At 40.5% G+C, this 25,197-nt stretch overlaps 2 protein-coding genes across 8 annotated transcripts in view; one reads left to right on the top strand and one right to left on the bottom strand.

The window, feature by feature from the left end:
- Window positions 1-17,411, top strand: part of csde1 (cold shock domain containing E1, RNA-binding) — a 29,088-nt gene extending 11,677 nt beyond the window's left edge. For 5 of the 7 annotated variants that reach the window (XM_088006858.1, XM_088006860.1, XM_088006856.1 and 2 more), the window contains exons 5-20: window positions 3,122-3,208; window positions 3,290-3,387; window positions 3,464-3,545; window positions 3,849-3,977; window positions 4,052-4,177; window positions 4,275-4,490; window positions 4,566-4,733; window positions 4,817-4,981; window positions 6,565-6,672; window positions 7,408-7,586; window positions 7,665-7,777; window positions 7,857-7,976; window positions 8,063-8,241; window positions 11,139-11,302; window positions 11,410-11,542; window positions 15,813-17,411. In XM_088006858.1, the coding sequence (XP_087862984.1) occupies window positions 3,122-3,208; window positions 3,290-3,387; window positions 3,464-3,545; window positions 3,849-3,977; window positions 4,052-4,177; window positions 4,275-4,490; window positions 4,566-4,733; window positions 4,817-4,981; window positions 6,565-6,672; window positions 7,408-7,586; window positions 7,665-7,777; window positions 7,857-7,976; window positions 8,063-8,241; window positions 11,139-11,302; window positions 11,410-11,542; window positions 15,813-15,860 (2,115 nt within the window). In that variant the 3' untranslated portion in view covers window positions 15,861-17,411. The remainder of the gene's footprint in view (window positions 1-3,121; window positions 3,209-3,289; window positions 3,388-3,463; window positions 3,546-3,848; window positions 3,978-4,051; window positions 4,178-4,274; window positions 4,491-4,565; window positions 4,734-4,816; window positions 4,982-6,564; window positions 6,673-7,407; window positions 7,587-7,664; window positions 7,778-7,856; window positions 7,977-8,062; window positions 8,242-11,138; window positions 11,303-11,409; window positions 11,543-15,812) is intronic. The other 2 variants (XM_088006861.1, XM_088006859.1) reach the window with 1 other exon arrangement.
- rassf11 (Ras association domain family member 11) lies at window positions 17,281-21,479 on the bottom strand. The gene is made up of 3 exons (XM_014974250.2): window positions 21,388-21,479; window positions 21,061-21,180; window positions 17,281-20,981 (listed from the first exon to the last, which is right to left on the bottom strand). The coding sequence occupies exons 2-3, from the start codon at window positions 21,161-21,163 to the stop codon at window positions 19,651-19,653; spliced, it is 1,434 nt and encodes a 477-aa protein (XP_014829736.2). The 5' UTR covers window positions 21,164-21,180; window positions 21,388-21,479; the 3' UTR covers window positions 17,281-19,650.
- Between the last annotated feature and the right edge of the window lie 3,718 nt (window positions 21,480-25,197).

The raw sequence follows: 25,197 nt of genomic DNA, 5'->3' as shown, positions 1-25,197 counted from the left end.
TCCGCCAGACGTTCCCAGCAGACCCTCACTACACGTTTGGGCCTGCCAGGTCTGACCGGCTTCCTCCCCCACCACCGGAGCCAACTCACCACCAGGTAGTGGTCAGTGGACAGCTCCGCACCTCTCTTCACCCAAGTGTCCAAGACATACGGCCGCAGGTCCGATGAAAAGATGACAAATTGATCATCGAACTGCGGCCTAGGGTGTCCTGGTGGCAAGTGCACATATGGACACCCTTATGCTTGAACGTGGTGTTCATGATGGACAATCTGTGACGAGCACAGAAGTCCAACAACAGAACACCACTCGAGTTCAGATCGGGGGGGCCGTTCATCCCAACCACGCCCCTCCAGGTCTCACTGTCATTGCCCACGTGAGCGTTGAAGTCCCCCAGTAGAACAAGGGAGTCCCCAGAAGGGGCACTCTCCAGTACCCCCTCTAAGGACTCCAAGAAGGGTGGGTAATCTGAACTGCTGTTCGGTCCGTAAGCACAGACAACAGTCAGAACCCGTCCCCCCACCTGTAGGCGGAGGGAGGCTACCCTCTCGTTCACCGGGGTAAACCCCATAGTACAGGCACCAAGATGGGGGGGGCAACAAGTATGCCCACTCCTGCCCGGCGCCTCTCACCGTGGGCAACTCCAGAGTAGAAATACGTCCAGCCCCTCTCAAGGAGACTGGTTCCAGAACCAGAGCCATGCGTCGAGGTGGGATCGACTATTTCCAGCCGGAACCTCTCAGCCTTGCACACTTGCTCTGATTCCTTCCCCACCAGAGAGGTGACGTTCCACGTCCCAAGAGCCAGCTTCTGCAGCCGAGGATCAGACTGCCAGGGTCCCCTCCCTCGGCTGCTGCCCGTAGCACATTGCACCCGATCCCTTTGGCCCCTCCGACAGGTGGTGAGCACATCGGAAGGGGGACCCACGTCTCCTCTTCGGGCTGAGCCCGGCCGGGCTCCGTGGGTAAAAGCCCGGCCACCAGGCGCTCGCCATCGTGCCCCACCTCCAGGCCTGGCTCCAGAGTGGGGCCCCGGTGACCCGCGTCCGGGCAAGGGAACGCCAGATCCAAAGTTGTGACTCATCATAGGGGTCTTCGGGCTGCGCTTTGTCTGGTTCCTCACCTAGGACCTGTCTGCCTTGGATGACCCTACCAGGGGCATAAAGCCCCAGACAGCATAGCTCCTAGGATCATTGGGACACTCAAACCCCTCCACCACGATAAGGTGGCAACCCAACAGTGGTGGAGAAAGTACTCAAAAAATTTACTTAAGTAAAAGTACACATACACAGACAAAAATGTACTCAAGTAAAAGTAAAACTACCACATTAACATTTGTACTTAAGTAAAAGTAAAGTACTGGCTTTTAAAAATACTTAAGTATTAAAAGTAAAAGTACTTGTTGAATGCATTACCTAATCCCTAATACAATATCATTAAGTGAACAGATCGTATTTAATTTTAACACATTAGAAATGTGCATTTTAATGAACAATGCCACAGATAAAGCATGTTTTTATTGCATTTACTCTGTAACACAGTTTAGACTTAGATATGTGATTCTATGCATCATAATTTCAGGGATGGAAACATCTCGTCGCCTGTCCTAACATAGCATGAACTTCACTTTTTTTTTTTGCCACTAGTGGCATTTATTTTGAAAGAAATCCAACAGAAAGGGGATGGAAATAAGGTGGGTGGGGGAGGATATGCAACTGAGGAGCCACGTAGCAGAGTTGTAGTCAAGACCAGCACCCGGCGCTATGTGACACAAAAAAAAAAGTTTTACCTATCAAAATTGCTTCTCAAATTGATCTGAAAGATCCACATTCCCATAAAACACCTAGATATTAAATACTTAGAGCTGAAATAAATTTAATCAGTAAAGATCCGTCCAGAAGAATCGGATCGTTCCTGAATGTCATATCAATGCAGACTTTGGTCACAGTGTTGTTCCTTATCTGCGACACCTCAGTCAACACCTCCACACAATAATTCAGCGCATGAGTGACAACTTTTTTTCATCGCAGACGTCTCTCTGTACAGCTAGCTTTGCTAGCATCACGTCCACAGATCTTACCTGTCTTTAAGCGTTCCTTCCAAGTGACGCTAAAAGTTGGACGAAGTCCCCACCGTCTGTGAAAGCGACGGTATGGCGACATGTATCATATGATGCATGTCGCCATATCTTGTGATTTATGCAGCGCTATTATATTACTGACGATCACACAGACATCTTCTCCCGCTCAGAGGAAACTACTGCGCATGTCTGGAGCTCCGCGTGCGAGTAAAGGTGGAGGTGATGGGTGACAACAGACACTTAAGTCACGTTATTACTTGGATTTTACGGCGCTACCTTAAGTCCCTGAATTTCACATTTTTAACGGACAAAAAGCGCGACGCGACTTGGATGTAATGAGTAATGCGACACTTTTGAAGAAATGTAGTGAAGTAGAAAGTACAGATACTGTAAAATGTAGTGGAGTAAAAGTAGAAAGTACCCATTATTAAATCTACTTAAGTAAAGTACAGATACATGAAAATTTTACTTAAGTACAGTAACGAAGTACTTGTACTTCGTTACTTCCCACCACTGCAGCCTAAGAAGGATTTTAACTGCAATCACATGATTTTAATTGTATTTCTTATTTATGGAAACACTGAAATTGCGGAATATCAAAGTTTTATGCATATTTGTAATGGAAACAGATATTGAGGGGTATTTTGGACTAAAGGTTCTGACTGGGACATCCCTACTTTGCACACCTGATTGCTGAAGGTTATTGCATGAACTGAACAATGAATGGATCAATGTCTCTGGGAATGATCTTTTTAGTGTCTTAGTCTAAACTCAAATGCATATTAAATTTGACCCATTGAGATTTGGTTAATTGTCAAATTCAGGGTTCAGAGCGCTTTGTCAAAGCATCTGAACATTTATCAACTCATGGATTCAGACATGAAAATCCAAAACACATTGAGCTACACACAGTTAAATTCATTCTAATAACGTTTCTCACAAATTGACTCATCATTACATGTGGGATGTGATCTGATGATTTTTGCTGTGATTTGCAAAGCAGTGCGTGTTGGCCTACACCTGAAATATTCCCCCTTTCTTGCAGGTCGTCTCATCTGTCCCACTGAACTTGGATGGGAAGGCCGCTCCGGGTCAGGTTCCCACTGGGAGTGTTTGTTATGAAAGAAATGGAGTATGCAAAGAAACACTTTCAATGTTGTTATTTTAATTTGTTTTCCAAACCCCCTTTAATGCTGTTGGGTGTTGACTGCAGGAGGTTTTTTATCTGACCTATACTCCTGATGATGTGGAGGGGAATGTCCCTTTGGAGACGGGCGACAAAGTCAGCTTTTACATGGAGACAAACAAGCAGTATGTTTTAATATGAATTCAGGAGATCATCGTGGCTTGGACTTGATTTCATAGTAACAGCCTGTTTGTGTTTCAGTACTGGTGCAGTGAGTGCTCGCAATATTCAGCTTGTGAAGAAAAAGCAGGCGAGGTGCCAGGGTGTGGTATGTGCTACAAAGGTAAGTGTTGCTTTATAACAAAGATGTATAATGCTGCAAAAGTATTTGATTCAAATCTCAGTGTACTTTATTGGCATTTTATGCAGTGGAATTGTACGAACTCTCCTTTTCTTCCACTTCAAAATTCTACATGAATGTAACATTGTGGGCGTCCGGCTAATGAAATCCCTGTCTGGATTGGTTGTCTGCAACGACAACCATTAAAGGTTGTCGTTGCAACCTAATAAAAGTTCAGAGTGAATACCTTTTAATTCTACTGCTTTTGGAATCATTAAGTATCAAAGTTGTGTTTTTGTCATTCAGGAGGCCTTTGGGTTCATTGAGAGGGCAGATGTGGTGAAGGAGATCTTTTTTCACTACAGCGAGTTTAAGGGCGACCTGGAGGCTCTTCAGGCTGGAGATGATGTGGAGTTCACCATCAAAGACAGAAACGTGAGCTGCTTTTTCTGAATAAAACATTAATCTGTGCTGCTGAATGTCCACCTGACCGATTCCTGTTCCCACAGGGGAAGGAAGTAGCTACGGATGTGCGCCTGCTCCCTCAGGGGACCGTCATCTTTGAAGACATAAGCATTGAGCAATTCGAAGGCACTGTTGTTAAAGTTATTCCCAAGGTTCCCACGAAAAACCAGGTGATTAGAATACTAAATCAGAGCAATTTAAAAGGAAACCAAAGAGAATAGAAATGTATAAACTGGACATGCTAACAAGTCCTTTCTGTTCCTGTAGAGTGACCCTCTGCCTGGGCGCATCAGTACGAGGATCGGTTTCTCTGAGAAGGAGCTTCCTTTTGGAGAGAAGGACACAAAGTCTAAGGTGACTCTTTTGGAGGGAGACCACATTCAGTTTAACATCTCCACTGACCGCAGAGACAAACTAGAGAGGGCTACAAACATCGAAATCCTCCCAGACACCTTCGACATGACCAAGGAGACCCGTGAAATGGTTTGAGTTTTATTTTGTTCTGACCTTTTGTTCATCAAGCAGAGTGTCTGATCCTCAACCCTCGCTCTCCCTCAGGGCGTGATTGCAGCCATACGCGACGGCTTCGGCTTCATAAAGTGCGTGGATCGAGATGCCCGAATGTTCTTCCACTTCAGCGAGGTCCTGGAGGAAAGCCAACTGCACATCTCGGATGAAGTGGAGTTCACTGTTGTGCCTGTAGGTTCTGTTAAGCTTTTCACAAAAGTATGTATTACCTGAAACTGGCTAAAGCGAGTATATTCTGATTTGTTTGTCACTTACCAAACTTAAGGAAATGTCGTTGGCAGGATATGCTGTCTGCTCAGAGAAACCATGCGGTTCGCATTAAGAAGCTTCCCAAAGGGACGGTGTCCTTCCACACCCAGTCTGAGCAGCGGTTTCTGGGCGTCGTGGAGAAGGAAGTCGTGTCGGCCTCCAACAAGAATGCGAGCCCCACCAAGGGAAAGGAGAAGGTACGTTTCTGCACTAACTAGGAGTATCTTCCCCAAACCTGCCCTACTTGTTTTCCAACCATTGTTGTAGTTTTTCGTCCCTCTTCGCCACCTCCTCTCAGTTTTTAGTTCTAATGCTGGTCTTTGTTTTCTCCCTCAATGACCTCCCCCTGCTCATGCTTCTTTGGTTAGAAAAAAGACAAGGTAGGACCGGCATGAAGCCACTTGTTTTAGAGAGAAACTAACATTTAGCACAAAGAATGCCTTAGTTTTGTGTGTCAGTTGACCAGTCTTAATTATAAAACTTTTTGCCATATAAGGCATGCTGTCTAATAGTTTACAGTTTCTCTGATTTTTTTATTTTATTTTATTTATTTATTTATTTATTTATTATTTATTTATTTAAGGGGAAAGTTGTAGAAAAGGTTTGTGTTCAGGCCTCAGGCCCTTTCATATCTTTGTTTATAGTCGGCAGCATGGTATTGCATTACCTAATCCTAGAAGGGCTGGACAATATAAATCAAACAGCAATTTCTGCAAGAATTTTAAATGGCGGCTGTGGGTGATGATGCAGGGCTGGGCGATGTAGCTTAAATTATTTATTTTTTCCTCAAAAAAAATTACAAATGGCAGAAAATATTTTTAAAAAGTGTCTTTTATTTCAATCATCTCCCCTGTGAGTTGACCTAAATTTGAAGTTGAAATTAACAGAAGCTGTAAAATGTTCTTGTCAAACAAGATGGTAGTTCTTGGGCATGATGACATCAGTATGAACTATGGAAACACAAGGAATCCACTGGAGAAAAATATTTTCCAAGAATTAAATTTTCAAAAACTGAAAAGTTAAATAAAAGGTTATTAAATTGTTCATTTATTTCAATAACTCAGTTGATCAAGTAAAACACATTGATAACACATATTGAAGTTATGTTTAGTTTTTAGCTAACAGCAAATGAAAATAAGGCAATTGAAATCAATAAAACAATTTTAATTTGGAGGGCTTGTTTAATACCTTCTTTTAATCTGACACAACGGCTTTATTAAAATATGATTGCATCTATCATACCAACATTTTCTTTTTACACAAACATTTTATGTAATGCTCATATTGAGGACTTTACATAAATTCTGGCTCCATATTTCTGCCGTGTCACCTTCCTGTCTTGGCAGCTGTCTCCAATACGACTGAACTTTGCATGTTTCAAAATAACTCGAAGAAAATATGAACATCAACACGGGCATAAGAAGTTGATGATCTGAGTAATCTGCTCATTTTCTTTGTTAGAATTGGAATAGTTTGTGTTGTAATGCCAGTAGCTAAACCTTAATTATGCAGCCCTATGCTGTAGGCTCTAACCACAAGCTGATGCTAACAGCCACAGCTACTGTAGAATAATATAACGCACACACTAGCTGTGCTCATGCTTTCAGACTGTTTTCACTTTTTTGTCATGTAATGCTACTGGTTTAGTTGTTGTTTTTCAGACATTGCCATCTTTCACCTCCCTTGTGAGGAACTTGTCTTTCATTCTTTGATTCAGTTCTCAGGTGTTGCACATATTTAAAGGAACAGTAATGAGTGCAGTATGCTCTCCTGTCTGTAGGAAGCTGAGGAGGGAGTGATTGCCTATGAAGACTGTGGTGTGAAGCTCACTGTGCCGTATCATGTCAAAGACCTGGAGGGAGGAAGTTTCCCTCAAGCTGGAGACAAGGTAATATTAATGAGACATGGTGTAAAATTAAATGCAATTTTTTTAACGACTTGTCTTTATTTTATGCAATATTCAAAATTCATGAAAATATACAAATAAACAAATAACTCTTTTAAATGATAAAAATTTTATTGCCTAAATGCAATAACAGCATATTTTAGTGAATGTTTGATAATTTGTAGCACAGCATGGAACTAAAACTACATTCCTAACACGAACATGTGAAAAGCTCAGGCCTTTCTGTTGTAAGGCAGATCTCCATCCATCCATTTTCTGTTCACCCTTGTCCCTTATTGGGGTCAGGAGGGTTACTGGTGCCTATCTCCAGCTAATGTTCCGGGCGAGAGGCGGGGGTCACCCTGGACAGATCACCAGTCTGTCACAGGGCAACACAGAGAAAGACAGGACAAACAACCCTGCACACACTCAGACCTAAGGAGAATTTAGAGAAACCAATTAACCTGACAGTCATGTTTTTGGACTGTGGGAGGAAACCGGAGAACCCGGGGAGAACTCCATGCAGAAGTTCTCACCGTGCAGCCCACAGTGGTACAAGGCAGATCTGTTGATTGACTTTTTTATTTTTTTTTTATTTACCAATTAATAATTTCACTGACCAAGGTGTTTTTTAGGAGCTTTTTACCAGGCTTCACCTTTGAACCAGGTGAAGCTAAAACTATACCACTTGAGTTCTGGGTAGAATACATTTAAATTTTTTTGTGTGTTCTTTTTTAGGTGGAGTTCTGCATCAATGAAGTGAAGCGAACGGGCCATCAGAGCGCAGTTTCCATCAGGGTTCTCAACCGCAACGCCTCCAGCTCCAGACGACTGCACGGATTTGTTGCTGCACTGAAGGATAACTTTGGCTTCATCGAGACAGCAAACCATGACCAGGAAGTTTTCTTTCACTACAGGTAGAGTAGCTCTGGGTGGAGTCATTGGTTGGGGGTGAACATGTGGAAAGTGCCACCATGTTTTGGTTTTTCTTTCAGTGAAATGTGTGGGGATGTGGATAATTTGGAGCTGGGTGACACAGTGGAATATACTCTCTCTAAGGGGAAAGGAAACAAAGTTAGTGCTGAAAAGGTTACCAAGGTGGCTGCAGGTAAGGGAGGATGACTTGTTTTTATTCATTTTAATATTGGTTATCATGTCTTTTATATTATAAATTTTTCTATGTTTAGTGAATGGTACTGGTGACGATGTTGGTGCGTCTGTGTTGGCGGGAAAAATCATCCGTCCCATCCGCAGCGTGGATCCCTCCCAGACTGAATACCAAGGACTCATTGAAGTGACTGAGGAAGGTCTGTGTCACGTTAGAAAGCAGCACAGCTACAACCTACAAACACATCCAGTCAGGTTAACATGAGTAGGTTTGGTTTGTTCCCAGGTGAAGACAAGGGGCAGAACTATCCCTTTGGAATCATGGGGATGACGAACAAGGCAGACTGCCTGCAGAAGGGGGAACATGTTAAGTTCCAAGTTTGCACAGTCACCCAGACTGGCCAGAAGATGGCGTGCAACGTTGTTCCTCAGCGCAGAGCTCCAGTGGAGTGCGTCAAGGACCAGGTAGAGTTCACCAGACAGGAGTGACCTTGCAAGCTGGATTTTACGGTGCTGCTTCGGATGTAGGGCTACAGGAAAACTGAGCTTCAGGCCTGTCACAATGTAAATCTTGGTGGATGATACACTGCCTTATAAATTATTGCAATATACCATAATATTTAAGCTTTGAGACTATTTTCAAGTATAATCATAATGGCATAAAAATGTAAGTTTGCCCTTTCAAAGGCCAGCAAACTTTAATTTAGTAAATTCGTATCCCTGCAGCACATTTTAAATAAAGTAACCAAAACAACAATAACTAAAATGGATTATCACGTCTGTGCAACCAAAGTTACATTTCAAAAAAATATTTTACTTAGACAGGGAAAACGGGTAAAAGTGGCAGGTAGTGCAAACCAGCTGCTTTGTACTGGGCATTTTCTCAATAAGCTTGTTTTTCAACGATACTGAAGGGGAGCATCTCTTTGAGTATTATGGTCCAAATGGAAAATAATTTATCATGTGATTAATTCATTGATTATTATGGCAGGCCTAGTTAATTGCAATCCTACTTTTTGACGGCTTTTAGCTTTTACTTTAACTTGTATTTTCCTGCATATGAATAGAGCCTTCTGCCTGTAAAAAGGACAAAATTTCTAAAAGCTGCATTTTGCATTCAGTTCAAATTATAGCAACATTTAACTCTTAAGACAGGGTTTCTGTGCAGTAGTAAAAGGTAATAAATTAAATGAGCTCAAATTAAGGTCAGTAAAAAGTAGTAAGAAGTAACTGAAGGTAGTACATTTTTCATCATCCCTTCAAAATATTTTTAATTTTCCATTGATGCCCACTTCCTGTTTTAAGTTCATTTTACTAAAATCTGTATAAAAAATGATAACTACCGTACTGGCAGGACCTGAGCTGTCACTGATATACTCCAAGCTGCTGTGCGCATGCGTTGTGTTGGATCCGCCTAATGTGTCGAGACTAGCTAGTCATATTTTCGCCATGGGAAAGTTTTCACAACTTTGGCTCGATGATCCGAGATTCAAAGACTAGGAATGACCGAAAGGCATTTTGTAATGTATGCAGGAAAAAATCTAAATTTGACATGGAACAATATGACGGTGATCAAATCAAACCTACCAGAGCATCCACCATTCATCAGCAGCAGATTCCTGCGCAGGTTGAGGCTCCACCGTGGAGCAGATCCTCGTTTCGTCTTTTGGTGCTAAACGAAGCGATGCAACTGTAAACTCAAGCTCAGCTACGAGCTGAAGTTTTACCAGTGACGCAACGGGAGCTGCAGACAGGCAGCAGACCTTGCTGACTCTAAAGCCAGCGCTCAGAGCTGAGCAGCTCTGAACACCACAGCAACTAAAGTACGTTAAATAACACCAACTGCACCGCTAACAGATTGCAGTGTGAACATACTCAAAAGTGAATATTCTACAGCAATTGTAGGAAAGTGGTAAAACTTTTACGTACAAGTTTAGCATTCATTATTAGCTGACACGTTTCATGTTATTGTTCACATCCGCAAATTTCACGAAGGCAAAAAGACGATTCTTTTCCTTGCCATCCGTAGCCGCGCTGCCGCAGTAGAACGATTCCGTTAAATGAAACCTTTTTAATTTAGAGCAGTAAATAGCTCAGAAAAACCATCAAAGAGCAACTCAAAACCACTCGTATCTCCAACCCCCCCTTCACATTCCGTGTCGGCTAGCTACACGCAGACTTGTTGCCATAGCAACAAACAGCTCCACTATACGCATGAAAATTCAACACCATAAAACCCACAAACATTTCCCACACAAAGGGCAACACATTCAGTCCTTAACAGTTTCATGATTTCAGGCTTGATGTTTATTTTGGGATTATAAAATGATCTGAACACAGCGGTGGTTGATTAGCTCATTTAAACAGGTGCTCTAATTGTAATGATGATCTGACAGAGTTGGTGTGTTGGTCACCGAAACACTTAATTTCCTCTGCACTTGGACGTTTGTTTATATAAACTTTTCAATGACCTGTGAAATATGATACCCTTGAACCTTGTAATTGAGTTGTCCCAATGTTGTCAATTAGTAGCAAACTAATATTCTATTGAGAATAAAACATTGGCTTGTGAAATTGGAATGTTATTGCATTTTACTGATATTCTTTAAAAATATATATATATCCTAAGTCTTATGGATTTAGGATAAGCCCTGAAAATGGTGCTTTCTGTTTTTAACATGCAAGGTTTTGGTCAAGATAAAGTCACAGTTAGACCTTCAAGTAAGCGGGATAAAGTTTTGTCTTACATGAGCGGTGATCTTGCATGCAGCTTTCTCACAGATCATAGATTATCAATCTATAAAAAGTTTGACCTGCCAATTTCAGTTTTAGCCAGTACCATTTTTTTGATTGAAATGTCGCTAAATATAGGAAGAAAGTCTCTGAGCTGGTAACAGTGGGGTCACTATTGATAACGACCAGCTTGCAGACATGACCTGGTGGCCGGTCTGTCAGTCAAACCTCTCGCTGCAGAGCAGGAGAGGAAAGTGGCTGATTTTTAGACCTTTGCTGAAGTAGAAAAGATCAGAGGATGAGATCGACTATGTAGATATTGGCCGATTACCGATCTCTCAAAATTGAGGAAATCGGCGTGAAATTGGCTCAATTTTGTGTTGGTAGTAAAAATATTGTAGAGGTAGTAAAAACTAGTAAATTCAACTCTGGGATTCCTGTATAAACCCATTAAGAGCACATCTGCTCTGTCTTCAGCTTTCAGTATAAACCCAAAAATATCTTTCTGAGCAGATCATATATTTAGTGGCAGGTTTTAAAACAGAAGTCACACCGGTTGTGATTTGATCCCTGTGATGATGCAGAGGAACGGATTGAAAATGAATGCCTGTTTACCTGGCTCCCCTCAGTTTGGCTTCATTACGTACGAGGTCGGAGAGAGCAAGAAGCTGTTCTTCCACGTGAAAGAAGTGCAGGACGGCGTGGAGCTCCAGATCGGAGACGAGGTGGAGTTTTCAGTTGTCTTCAATCAGCGCACTGGAAAATGTAGTGCCTGCAATGTACGGAGAGTTAGGTGAGAACCCACCATTAGACGCAGAGCCTTCCTGAAATGCAGGGCATGTTAAAGATGAACTTAAGCTGAAACAAATGGCTCTGACTGACGTGTGTGTGATGTCACAGTGAGGGACCCAAACCGGTGGCCACGCCACGGCCCGACCGCCTGGTGAACCGATTGAAGAGCATCACTCTGGATGACGCCAGCGCTCCTCGTCTGGTCATCCTACGGCAGCCTCGGGGTCCTGACAATTCAAAGGTACACTGCACCTTTTCACTTTGATACAACGCTCGTTGGAGTTTTCTTCATTTCAGTTTGTTAGGGATAGTGCATATTAATCTACATTGCAATGTAGATTAATATTCATATTTACAGTGCACGGCAGAGTAAATATGCAAAAGATAGCTGCATTTCATCCTAAGATAAGTAAGCAGAACAAATAACCTCACTATACAATTCACAGAACACAGCACACGTATGGAGGACCAAAACCAACATAAGAAATAAAAAAATCAATATATATTTTGATAAGAAATAAAAGCATAAATATATATGTAGTGTTTTCTTTTCCTTACACGAGTTTCCGCCAAGTAATGTATATATTTTCTTTTTCCATCTCCCCTAAACATGCGTTTTGTCAAGAAAAATGAATATTTTGCTTTGTCTTTTTTTGCGTCTCCCTTTTCCATTTGCTGTATTTCTGCTGCATCAACATGTTAATGAGGAGAGCTGTCCAGCTCCTCTACTATTGGCCAATAGAGCTTTGGAACCAACGTCACTGCGTGAGACGTTGTTGGGCGTTCAGCTCGCTCAGTGCATTCTTTACAGGCCACTGACTAAAACAAACTTTATCCCGGTGGTTTTAATGTTTTGCCAAATGTCAAGTCACTTAGGGCCAGGCGTGAAAGTGGTTTTAAATTCTTGGGGATACTACGACAGAAGTATATGTATGTATATATATGTATGAATATTTTGATAAGAGGTCGCGGTGGTTTTAGCCACTGTGCGGCGTTCAATTTGTTACTTACAGCTGAGATCGACTCAAAACCTTCCATGATCCACCGGTTGATCGTGATTGGTTACACACTGATTTCTAGTCAATGTGGCACACAATATGGAAGCTATTAAAGAAAACATTAGATTATTTAACATTAAAATTATTTAAAATATTGAATATGACTTGACATTTTAAGAGGTTAGTCTGTTTCATGTAAAAGCATGAATTACCACTTTTTTTGTATCAGTTGGTCAGAAGGAAAGGCATTTCAGGGTTTCCCCCAGAAAACTTGCTAAGCCCGGTGGTCGGGGCGCCGAGGCGGTCCACCGTGTTTTTGTATTGAAAGATGTTAAGTAGACAATAAAAGTAAAAATATCACTGGGTAATTATATGTTATGGAAAACAATGTCAATGAACTGCTATATAAACCCGCAACTAGTCTTATAAACAACTAATCAAAAAATACAATTAAAATGAATATCAATTATTTCCACTTCTGTTTAATCCAAATTAAGTCAACACCTCCATCAGGCCCCCCAGAGCTTCAGGGGCCCCATAAATGCTAATATTTTAACAGATATATAAATGTAGCGTTTGTTTATTGAGATGATCAATGCTGCTAAATTTGACATAATGGTTTCAGCATATATAAATTAAAAGACTTTAAATTATTTAACATTTAGATGTAAGATTTTAAGGAGCTGGCAAGTTTACTTTGTAGAAGTTCAAAGAACAATATTCATAGTTAGATTGGTTTGTTACCACAGCTACTATCTGATGCTGTGAGTTTAATCTTTGAGTTTCAGCTCCATTTGTTCACAAATACAATTTAGTAAACTGCAGTTATAATTTATTGTTTTTTAGGTTTGCCAATTAAACTAGTCCCCCTGTTCTAGATTTCACTAAACCGAACACAGAAGCTGTTAGATGTGCTGATGTTTTTAGCAACAAAAGGGGCCTCTAAGTCAGATTCTGCTCCAGGCCTCATACACCCTTGGACTGGCCCTGCTCAGTAACTCATCAGAGTTAAACCTGCTGCACTACGCAGAGATGCGCAACAAATGGGAGATTTAATTCAATGCTGCTAATGTGGCTTTAGTAGCTCTTTCATTTCATGTCTGTTGAGTTTTTAACAAGGGGACGCACAAACTATTTCGGTTGGTCGAGTTTCTGGACGAGTTTTTCAGATGTCCGGTGGCCGCGCACATTAACTCTGTCTGACTAAGTGGGCAAAACATTTGATACGGTTTGGTGCTTGGTGTAACCGGAAAAATAATACTAATAATAATATAAAATCAGCGTGATGTGTGACTGCGAGGAGAGCGCGAATTGTCCTCACCGGGTTAAACCTGCACAATGAGTGATTAGCGCTGGGTCGTTAACCACAAACGCACTGGCCAACCGGGAACACAGGCCTAAACTTTACAGAGAAGACAGGGCAAAGCGCTGGGCAGCATGTTGAGATGTAAACGCCGCATAATGTTTTGTTCACAAATATACATCATTCTCACCGCTCCTCAAAGCACCACTGAAAGCGCGACTACAAGTTATTCCTGCGGTTCACGTAGAGCTGCGTAACCAGAGCTAACGTGGTGGGTTTAAACTCTTACCTTAATCAATAACTCCTCATAACTAATCATAATTCCTCACAAGGGGGTGATGTAATTATCTATAGCGGTCAGCCTGTGTCCAGTTTGAGTGAAAGGAGGCTCGCGGGATCCGTGCTGAGGTTAACTTTAGACATCCAGCTGCTGCAGCACGCGAGGCTACGCGCAGAGGCCCAGCGGTGTGATTGGTCCGGCTTTAAATTCATAAACTATAAACATATCTTTTAGGAATAAATCTGCTTTGATAGTGAAACACTCGGAGCAACAGAAACGCTTGCAGTCCGGCTTAAAAAAAAGGCAATTTTTTTCTTTTATTTTCCTAGAGGAAAAAAGAAAGGCCGCCAGGCCTATAATACACTGGGGGAAACCCTGCATTTATTAACATTTGTTGACAGGAGTGTTCAGTTCGGAAATTTGTTGACAGCCCAAAGTGAACCTCCGAGCGTTTGAGGAGGGAGCCGGAGAACGGCTGGCCGACATTAGCCTTCATAAATCGGATCAAACTAGAGCTAAGCACTGCTTTCTCGGCAGACATTGGAATATCCAACTCACAACTTACGTCACTGCAGTTGGTAACACATTAAAACCACCGGGACAAAGTTTGTTTTAGTCAGTGGCCTGTAAAGAATGCACTGAGCGAGCTGAACGCCCAACAACATCTCACGCAGTGACGTTGGTTCCAAAGCTCTATTGGCCAATAGTAGAGGAGCTGGACAGCTCTCCTCATTAACATGTTGATGCAGCAGAAATACAGCAAATGGAAAAGGGAGACGCAAAAAAAGACAAAGCAAAATATTCATTTTTCTTGACAAAACGCATGTTTAGGGGAGATGGAAAAAGAAAATATATACATTACTTGGCGGAAACTCGTGTAAGGAAAAGAAAACACTACATATATATTTATGCTTTTATTTCTTATCAAAATATATATTGATGCTTTTATTTATTCCTGTATTTATATATTTATTCTTTTATTTATATATTTCTTTTTATGTCAGTTTTGGTACTCCAAAAATATATTTATTCTTTTATTTCTTATCAAAATATATATTTATTCTTTTATTTATATATTTATTATTTTTTATTATGTCAGTTTTGGTCCTCCATACACACGTAGTTCTATTAAAAGTAAATAAAAATAAAACCTCAACAAAAAACATCTACATAAGAAATAACTAACTAATAGACATAAACAGTATAAAAACAGGTTCGGGTTTATTCAACTCCCAAGTGGCAATTGATGTTATAGAAAGTACATGCATCCAAAAAAGACATAAAAACTAGAGTAAAGTGAGGGACAATACAGTGTCCCAAAACATCAAATACCAGAAAATTAACTGCTATAAGCAGTGGCAGATATGATGAATGGGTGGATCACTGGTTTGCACCATTTCAAAGGTGCCTGGTTTCCATTGTTTCTGGTTGTTTGTTCCATGAATATGTGAGTGTAACAGACGCCACCTTCTGGCTAACCTGTGTTTTGCTCCTCAGTATGTTAGTCTCTTCTGGTTTGTGCTCTGATTTGCATTTTATCATCTAAATGAAATTACTGAAAATTAATCTTTGAAAAATAATACAGACATTATGATTATATTGGATAAGAATTTAGGTTTAAAATGCATACTAATGATTTTACAATAATGAAACTGGTTTCAAAGGTTTTTCTTGTCCTCTTGTAGAGATGCATGATGGGTTTGAATTGCAGTAGTATGTGGTCAGGTTGTATAACAGTGTGCAATATGATGAAAAAAATTGCTTGCATATTAACTCCAGCTATGTGGTGAGAAAAGATCTTTAACGGAAGTTTGCTAAAATGAATTTTATGACATTTGAAATTTTCTTACTGTGATTTTTAAAAGTCAGATTTGAGTCAAAGATATTCTCATTGAAACAAACTTGATAAAATTTTCTCCGTGTTGTGCAGGGCTTCAGTGTGGAGCGGAAGACTCGGCAGCCTGGAGTTATTGACTGATCAATACGCAGCCAGCCCCATCAGGCCTTAGAGGGATGCAGTCCCTGAGGGAAACAGCAGGGGGCAATAAGGGAAACCGATCTGACATACTGCTTGTGATCCAACTCATCCATGAAATATAACACGCGCATGCAACAAGTGGCATGTGTAATCCTTTGCCCTCACCTGTAAGGGAACGTCCCCTCCTCCTCTCCATGATTGTCTCTGGGTTCAGAGTGTGTGTGTGTGTGTGTGTGTGTGTGTGTGTGTGTGTGTGTGTGTGTGTGTGTGTGTGTGTGTGTGTGTGTGTGTGTGTGTGTGAGAGAGAAAGAGAGAGATGTAATCTAGAAGAGATTAATGTCAATTGGAGGTATTTGTTCCTAAGGGGCCTTGTCCCTCTAAGTCCGTTTGACAACTGACTGTGTGGCTGTCAGCGTCCCGATCTTTTTCCAAGTCCGCTTCGTTTGGAATTCTGCACCTGTAATCGGTCCATTAGTCTGACTGGGTAAGATGAGTTTTTTTTTTATTATTATTTTTTTTTATTGCTGGCATGTCTTTAAACCTCTGCTTTGTTTCTGTTCCTCATCGCTCCTTTACGTACTGGAAAACTTTTGATTACCAAGTTTTCTCCAGTGTACTTTTTTCCTACAAAACGCTTAAAGCAATGGTTCCCTCCATAAGGAGGATCATATTTCATACATGTGCGAACTTTTGAGGATTCATCTCTGCTCGGTTTTTTTGAGCAGTTTTTAAAATGCTTTATTGAAAAAGGCTGGAGTATAAAAGCATGGCGTGAGTGTGACGTATGTGAATGTCAAAGTAGTTTCTCTGAAGGATGTTACCTTTACCAGTCTAGAGCCTTGACATGCCTTCTTGGTATTCACATGCTCCACTTAAGTTTTTCCCAGGTGCAGAATTCCTTGTGGCATCTTATATCTGCAGTTCTTTTATACTATTTCCTTTCTTGCACATAATTTTGCTTTATTTTTTTATTTTTTTTTTTTATTATTATTGAAACTTGATCTGCTAATATTGAATAAATATAAGGTGCCTAAAACTACAAACAAAATAAAACGACAAAAGAATAAATAAAAATTAGATGCATTTCTTCCCAGCCAACCGCCAAAATATTGAAAACAATCTTAGGGTGGCTTTTTTTTCCCCCTAGTAGAAATAATACAAATATGCATCCCAAACCTGTGGGTTGAATTATACTGTATCTTGTGTGTGTGCGTGTTTTTTTTGTTTTGTTTTTTTTTTCCCCTCTCTGGGTTTAATCTCCCAATTTCACATATAATTTAACTAAGGAGAAGGGTTATCTGTGAGAAATTCTGATTTAATCAAATAAAAACAAACTGAATCAGGATCTCAGTTGTTGTTCTCTGGAGACAAAAGGATGAGCTGTCGTGCCTCTGAACATAAAGTTGCTGTCAGATCTGAATTTTTCTTTTTTTTTTTTTTTTTTTGGTTTGATGATCAACAGGTTTTCAGTTGAACCGCGTACTGAGGTTCTCATGTACTTTTGTTAATGGTCTTGAATGAAACAACTGAATAAAGTTTTATGAAATTCAAGGATTTGTCGTTTCTGAAAAACGTTTCTTTTGTGAAGTCTGGTCACATGGCATATTCTGAAGCTTTGGTGGAACTCGACATGCAGTCCATGGCTATTTGCTTTATTTTGTATCAAAGCGCAGCAATCTAAGGAAGGCACTGCAGCCCCACCTTGTGGTGACTGAATGACCCGGGCAACCAAAAGCTATACGCAGGAAAATATTTTCATGCCATGCAAATACTAGCTGTAAATGAAATAAACTACACAATAAAATGTGAAAATTAAGACTTGGAAATGGTTGAAATTAAATGTAAAATTAGAACAAAAACTTATTTTCAGATACTACTACAGTGCTGTGAAAAAGTATTTGCAATCTTAGAGTTGATTTTTATTTTTAAATGTTTCATAATACATAATTTAATATCAAAGATAACCTGAGAATATAGTTTAAATTGTGCTTTTTTGTACATTTGAGCCTTATCTGGGGCTTATTAATACACACTTGGGTAACACTTTTTTTGAAGGGGGTTGAATAAGACTGTGTTGTTGCGCAACACCCCCCCCCTTCTCTCTCTCTACTTCCTCTTCTGAGAGGAGGGAGATGTTGCTCCCAGCTCTCTGTCTAACGGGTCCTAGAAGCCTCTAACTCCGGAGTATTACTACAGATGAGAATATAGAGGACATTCTGTTTAAGCTGGACGCGAGAAAGACTAGCCTGGTTTCTAACGACCTCTGCCTCCAGATGTCCCTCCTTTTTCACCCTGTGAACTAGCCAGATAGAGCAGCCCGGAATCAGCTAGTTTCACAGAGCACACCTGTTAACGGTCGCTCTTTCTCTTTAATTACAACTTGCACTTGTTACTGAACCAGGTTGGTTTTAGTGACTCGGGCGAGTCCCAAGGGTGTTGTTTTAGTTTTGGCTAAAAGCAACCTATAAAACATTTTCCACTTTCTCCTCCCAGAATCAAACTTCATAGCTATTTTACAACCATTAAAGAACTTTAAGGTGACTCATTAACTGAATGTCCACAACAACTAAGTGTAAATATTCTTATAATCAAACCAACATCAACCAACCATTCAAGTATTTTACTCTGGGTTTTATTCAATTACTCAAAATGTTTAGATTTTATTCCTTAAACCTTTAATGCTCCGAAATGAGCACTCTGAACTATTTTTAATCACTGCAGGCTGGAAACTTCCTCTTTCTCCAGGAAACCTGCTCTTCCTGTTGCATAACTCTCTTTCTGTCAGACTATGATTTTTTATGATTAAATAGAAAAAAGTAGAATTAAAGCAGGACACAATAACAACACACACAACCAGATTAATTTTATTACTGTCTGACTCTACTGTTGGGTCTTGATGTCACCTGTGTAATCAGTTTTAAAGATAACTTTATTTATTGTTATTATTAAACTAAAATCTCCAGCATGGGGAAGTGGGCTGAGCTCGACTTTTTCTTGACAACTGTCATGAGACCGTCATAAACATGACATAACTGTCATGAACATGAATAAGCCTTCATGAATATTTATGACTGTTGTCATAAAGCGTTATTCGGTAAATTATGACACTTTTAATACAAAGTTGACATTATTCAAAATGTCTTTGTTATGACAACTTGACATTAACTAGGAAATCATTACTGTTTAAACTTTACCTTTAATAACATAAAGTTACCTAATTTTTAAAGTGCAATCAGTAATACTTTTATAAAAAAAATATATCAGCAATGATTTCTTGGTTAATGTCAAGTTGTCATAAAGACATTTTGAATAATGTCAACTTTGTATTAAAAGTGTCATAATTTACCGAATGACGCTTTATGACAACAGTTATAAATATTCATGAAGGCTTATTCATGTTTATGACAGGTGTTATGTCATGTTTATGACAGTGTCATGTTAGTCTTATTCAACCCCCTTCAAATAAAGTGTTACCCACACTTGTAATGTCAAGAAATTTTTAAAATTCACTCCTTTTAATCCGTAACCCAACAGGTTCAGAAAGTACTCGATACAAAGTACACACAAGTAAAATTAGAGAATCAGTTATGTGTTTGGTGATGCACAAAGTTCCAGGTGCATAAGAATGGCAGTTAAAGCCTTTAGAGTGTAAACATGAACCTGTTGTCATGCGAAGGATAATATTATAGCAGTGAAAGCAGAATAATGTTGCTCTGGTTCATTGAAGATGTCCTGGTGGAGATCTCATGGTGATGTCACAAACAGGAGTTTGGATCGTTGTGAGCTGGTCCTAAACCTTGGTACCCCTCAGGTAAATGGTGAGCTCAGAGCGGTGGATCACCTTCCTTTCATCCTGGGGTTGAGCCTTTTGAGCTTCTGACCAACGCTTCCACCACTCCCTCAGCTCGGTGGGTCCCGTGGGCCGCCGCTCTCTTATCTGATTTGGAGGAACTAGAGCATGAGGGGTGCTGTGCTCTTCTTTGGGCAGGAACTTCCTGTTGACATTTCCTTCCACACTGGCCTCTGATCCTTCCATATTTTCTTCCTTTTTTGAACTGTTGAATATCTTGGTTGCGACTTTTTCACGAGCTTCTAAAACCCTACGGTCTTCTTGAGCAATGTTCAGATTGCCAAAAATATCCAAGCCCTGCATTTTGCGCCTGTACTCCTCCAGTTTAGCTTTGCAATCTGCAGCCTTGGCTCTCATCTCGAGGAACTGACGCTGCAAATCTTTCTCGTAACTCTCCTCAGCTTTCAGTTCATTCTCCCAAAATTTGATGTATTCCATCTCCTCAGCCACAAGCCTCTCCTGGACTACTTCTTCAGTTCTTTTGGCCTTCTGCTTCTGCTCGAGGTCCAAAATTTGTTTGTCTGTGTTTGTTATCTGGACTTGTAAATCTTGCAAGCACAGCAGCTGACATATGATTGAGTCTCTAAGACGATTTTTCTCATCTTGGGTTGCTGGTGCGCAGATTGAGGTTCTCAGGTCAGATTTTACCTCTTGGGTGTTCTTTGAGCGCCTGCTTTTCTCCTTGGTCTGATTACTGATGCAGCAAGATGTTTGATGGTCAAAGTCTGATTTTGAACTTTTCTGACCTCTGTCTGTACCTCTGCTGCTTTGATCTTGATGTTCTTTTGTGGCAAAAAGGGACAAATCCAAAGAGGCCCGTCCCCTTTTATCAATCCTCTTCTTCCTTGGCTTGTCACAAGTCGTATTGTAGACCTTTCCTTTGCCAAGACTTTCCAGCCATTCCCAGGCTTCCTCCATGAGAGTCAGAGACTTTCTTCTAGGCATCTTCAGAGTGTCTTTCTTCTGCTCAGCCTCTTCTCTCAAACAGGTCAGTGGAGGCAAACTTTGGCGGTGCAAGCTTAGGGAACCGCTGCCTCTCCGCATTTTAGACCCAATGTCTTTCCGTCTCAGTGGCGGACAAGGCTGGTATCTGCCAACTTTCACTTTGCCCATTTCATCCCAAGCGGAGACCCCACCGTGTTGGAGACTGAGCTGGACCTCCTTGGCCTGTTCCCCGTATTTCTTCAATGTCTCCAGAAGTCGTTCATCGGGGGTCATGCACCGCTCAAAGTCTTTGAACTTCTCTCGCAAGGCATAGCGTCCTGGCTGCCCTGAAAAAGGACAATGACGGTGTTTAGCCAACACATCTGACATAGTTTCAGCAGTGTGTGGACTTATAAAGATACTTACCAAGAGATTGAGCCAACACTAGTACCACATCTTGGCACGTTGTCTCCTCTGTAACTCCACACACAACACGTGGGATGCCTTTGACGGACACCTTCACTTCCATTTTGCCCAGTTCTTGATCTGTAAAAGAGTTGCTCTCTGACTAAATGGAGGACCTTGTTGTTTCTCTTGAGGAAGTTGTGGAGACAGCTTAATGACCCTTAATGGCGCTACAGTAATCTATCAGTCCATCATGTTTGGGACTGGCCTGGAAGTGGGTTAATCTTTCTTTACCAAAGCAAGTCATCTTGTTAGTACAGCTTTGCTAAGAGAATCATAGAGACCTACCTGGTTGTTCCGTCTGTAGAAATGATCCTCGGACCTGCTCAGTCTTGATGTGGATGTTGTGGCCGAGAGGAACAGCAGAGCAATTAAAGCTCATTAAAATTCCTTAAGGCAGCTTCCACTAGGTCCCACCCATCTTGCATGATTAGCATTTCGAAAAAAAGAAAACACAAACACTGAATGCAGCAAACAGTAGTTACCGCTACTGCTGTCTTAATGGAAGCTTTAGAGCTCATCTAAAGCTTTTGTCTGGTTTGCCTCAGTCTTTTTCTCAGTTCTGTGGACAAGTTTTTAACACTGGGGAATATAAATAGACTGAATTTATATGTGACTTTTCTACTTTTCTTCATGTCTATAGCAAATTCATAGCAACCACTGAGAGTACTTTACACTTGAGCCACATTCACACACACATTCATACACCAGTACACAGACTGATGGGGGTTAGTACCTCACCCTGGAGCACAATAACACTGGAAGGTGGTGGGAAAAAACATGGAAATATAAGACTCTTAAATCTGCTTTGGACCTTTTTACACCACACAGAATCTCCACATGCACCTGTTTGAATACCTGGTCTGCAGTTGGACTCGTACACTAATGATTAAGAACTGGGATACCATTTCATAATGGTACAAACAGAATCTTTAATGGATTGGGTTTTTATGTTGTGCAACAAAACAAAATGATACTCAGGAAAAATGATTCACATCAGCAGCTGCCTCATGTCTATAGCAAATTCAAATTGTAAATTCAGAGATGGCCATCATTTTTATGTTTAACACATTTTGAATTATCTTGTGATCCACTGTATTTTTTCCAAAATATTTGACTGAGTTTGTGACATTAGAATGGCATGGCTTATCTTTTGCTGTTTTGGTTTATTTGTTTATTTTTAACAGAGATGTTTTATAGCTCTGGGTGTTCCTTTTTATCTTTTCAACAGGAAGCGTGATAGCAAGTCAAACAGAACATGTAAACAAGCTCCAACTCTGTCCAGCCTGATCTGTGCATTCCCTTATTCCTCAGAGCTAGGGTTAGCTGTGAGGGTTAGCTCTGAGGAATAACTCACATCCTACAACCTAATTCACACCCCAGGTCTTTAAAAACTTACCTCCAACTCCAAACCAGTGATCCACCTTACTGTGACTGGGCTTTGGTCCCCATAAGATCCACTGGTCTAGAGAAGTTTAGTAAATATGTCAGTAATGGTCCTAAATACAATAACTAAACAAGTACTCACACAAAAGTATGTCTTTCTATTATCACAAGCATTTGCATTAATTTCTCATTCATTTCTATACCCTGACCTTAAACCATTACTGGTACCTGGCTAACCTCAAACCTAACCTGAACTCAATTCACACCAAAGTCCTAACACACACACACACACACACACACACACACGCACACACACACACGCACACACACACACACACACACGCACACACACACACACACACACACACACACACACACACACAATGATATGTTTGAAAGATGCAACATCAAGAAAAATCAAACCACATTAAAGAACTGTAGCCAATGTAGGATATCTATGAGTAAAATATCTTGTCAACATGGTAAATATTGTTGAAATCCATAATTAAAGATCAAGCAAACCCTTTAAGACAAGTTATTTTCTGGATGAACTGATGAAACCAACAGACGTAGGGTTGGCTAGCTGTAGGACAGACAGCAGAGCATCAAGTCAGTGGGTTTACTGCCACACTGTCACCATCATAATGGTGAGCTAACTGAACCTCTGCAGGTTAAAGACAGACTGAAAGTCACTCCTAAGTGAACTGAACATTCTGTCTGGCGATCATAGTACCGAGAAGTACTCAGCAGAATTTAATAGATCTGAGCTAGCAAAGGCCTCAAAGATGGTAGAAAAACAACCTCTCCTCTTCTTAGAACTTATCTTGCCCAACAGAAATGAGAGATTTACAGAGAGGGAACCCAGTCCAGATGCTTTTTTGTGGGCTGAGGGGATCAGAAAACCACAGGTGGGGTGCTCAAGGCGGTGGTTCTGCTTCATTAAAAATTATGCTGGTTTGATTCAATTACAGTGAAAAACATTTTTAATACTTGTTCATGTCTGCACTGTGGAACATTCAGCATGAAGAGAAGGAACTTTGTTTATTCTGCTGTTTTCACCTTTACGACTTCCTGAGCAGTAGAGGGAAAACCCTTGTAATCCAGTACTCACAGTACGGCTAAGGGAGAATCAGGGTAACATGAGCCGCATGAACTTGAACGCCTCACTTGGTTGTAAAACATGGGTCTTATCGTCTAAACTTCACGGTCAGGAACAGTCTGATCTCGTCCAGACAGATTCCTCAGAGAAGCTGTCATTTCAGTTACCTGGAGTAAATCTTTTTGTAATTTGTTGCGCAGTGTTACATTTTTGTGATGTTGAGGCCAAACAGGAAACGTTCTGTCTGCAACTTTAAGATTTAATTTTCAGATGAAGTACAATGAAGATAACTGGGACATATCTAGTCAGATTTTAGTAAATGAGTCATTGGAACAAAAATATATTGTTGAACATAGTTTTTTTGTTCGGATGGTACAGTCAGAATCTGATGTGTAAAATCTGATTATGAAACAGACTGGAAGTTTTAGCCTGGAATTTACTGCAGTAAAAACTTTCCATTGGAGGTTTCAAAAATATTTAGGATCTGCCTCTGATTTAGGATTAAAAAGGAAAAAAAAACATAATTACTTTTCAGTATTTGAAAAGTGACCCGATTCGTTGGTCTTTTCTAACCTGATCTCTTTAACAAGTTGTACTGGAAGGGAACCTTTGACATTTAGGATTGCATAACTAAAAATAGATGTTCAGTGAAGTGTTCTCAAGCAGCCCACTCAGGATGAGAGGACAGCATGTCTGCAAATATTCTGTCATATCTGAGCAAACCAGAAACATTAAAATGCTGTTTTTCAATGAAATAAGTAAATGTGTGGAGGAAGGAGTTAGGACCACCTACCCACCAAACGTTTTCATCCCCCTTTAACCTTTTCATATTTTTTTTGTCAAAGTGTAATCCCAAACATTAATGTATTTCATTAGGATTCAGTGTAATACATCAAAACAGTTGTGTTTAAGTGTGAAGTAGAGGGAGAATGTTTGTAAAAAAACAAATTTAACTTTTAAAGTGTGCTGTTAATACTTTGTAGAAGAGTATTTTATATTAAAAACTGAATGTTTTACTGATGTATTGTTACTAAACAACCTGAGTTCAGTCAGGAGTTTAATACTGACATCAACTCTTGTGATTTCAGTTGCAATTGCATCTGGACTTTGAGTAGGCTCTTCTAACTCCTGTGGTTTGATTTGAGCGCTGAGTTTATGTTTTCTGTTGCTGAAGCTTTAATTTGTCTTTTCCTGCATCCAGCAGCTTTTCTTCCCAGACTGCCCTGAGTTCAGCTCCCATTAACTCCCCCCAGCTTCCCTTTCTCTGTTGAAGAAACACACCCAATAGCATGATGCTGCCACCACCCTGCAGTGGAGATTGTGTTTTCAGGGTGATTAATTGTATTGTTCAGTTTTTGCTACATTCATTATTTTGCATAACTATGGTTTAATATGAAAGACTGCAGTCTTAAAGTAAATTGCACAGAAAACTTCTCATCGCTTTATTTCACCTCCAGTTTCCTTTTGACCTAGTCGCCCACCTGAGCCGTGGTACTGTGCAGCTCTTTCAGATTTACCAGGGCAGCTTCTTTCAGTTTAGAGCAGTAGTCCCCAGAGTGGGTCCTGGAGGCCTGGCAACCTGCATGTTTTAGTTCTCTCCCTGGTGGTAGTAA

The sequence above is a fragment of the Poecilia mexicana genome, unplaced genomic scaffold (assembly GCF_051168715.1).
Source record: "Poecilia mexicana isolate PSO_F unplaced genomic scaffold, ASM5116871v1 scaffold_7, whole genome shotgun sequence".
Classification (NCBI taxonomy): Eukaryota; Metazoa; Chordata; class Actinopteri; order Cyprinodontiformes; family Poeciliidae; genus Poecilia; species Poecilia mexicana.
The sequence above is the reverse complement of the archived record's forward strand: the minus strand, read 5'-3'. Positions and strand labels throughout refer to the sequence as shown.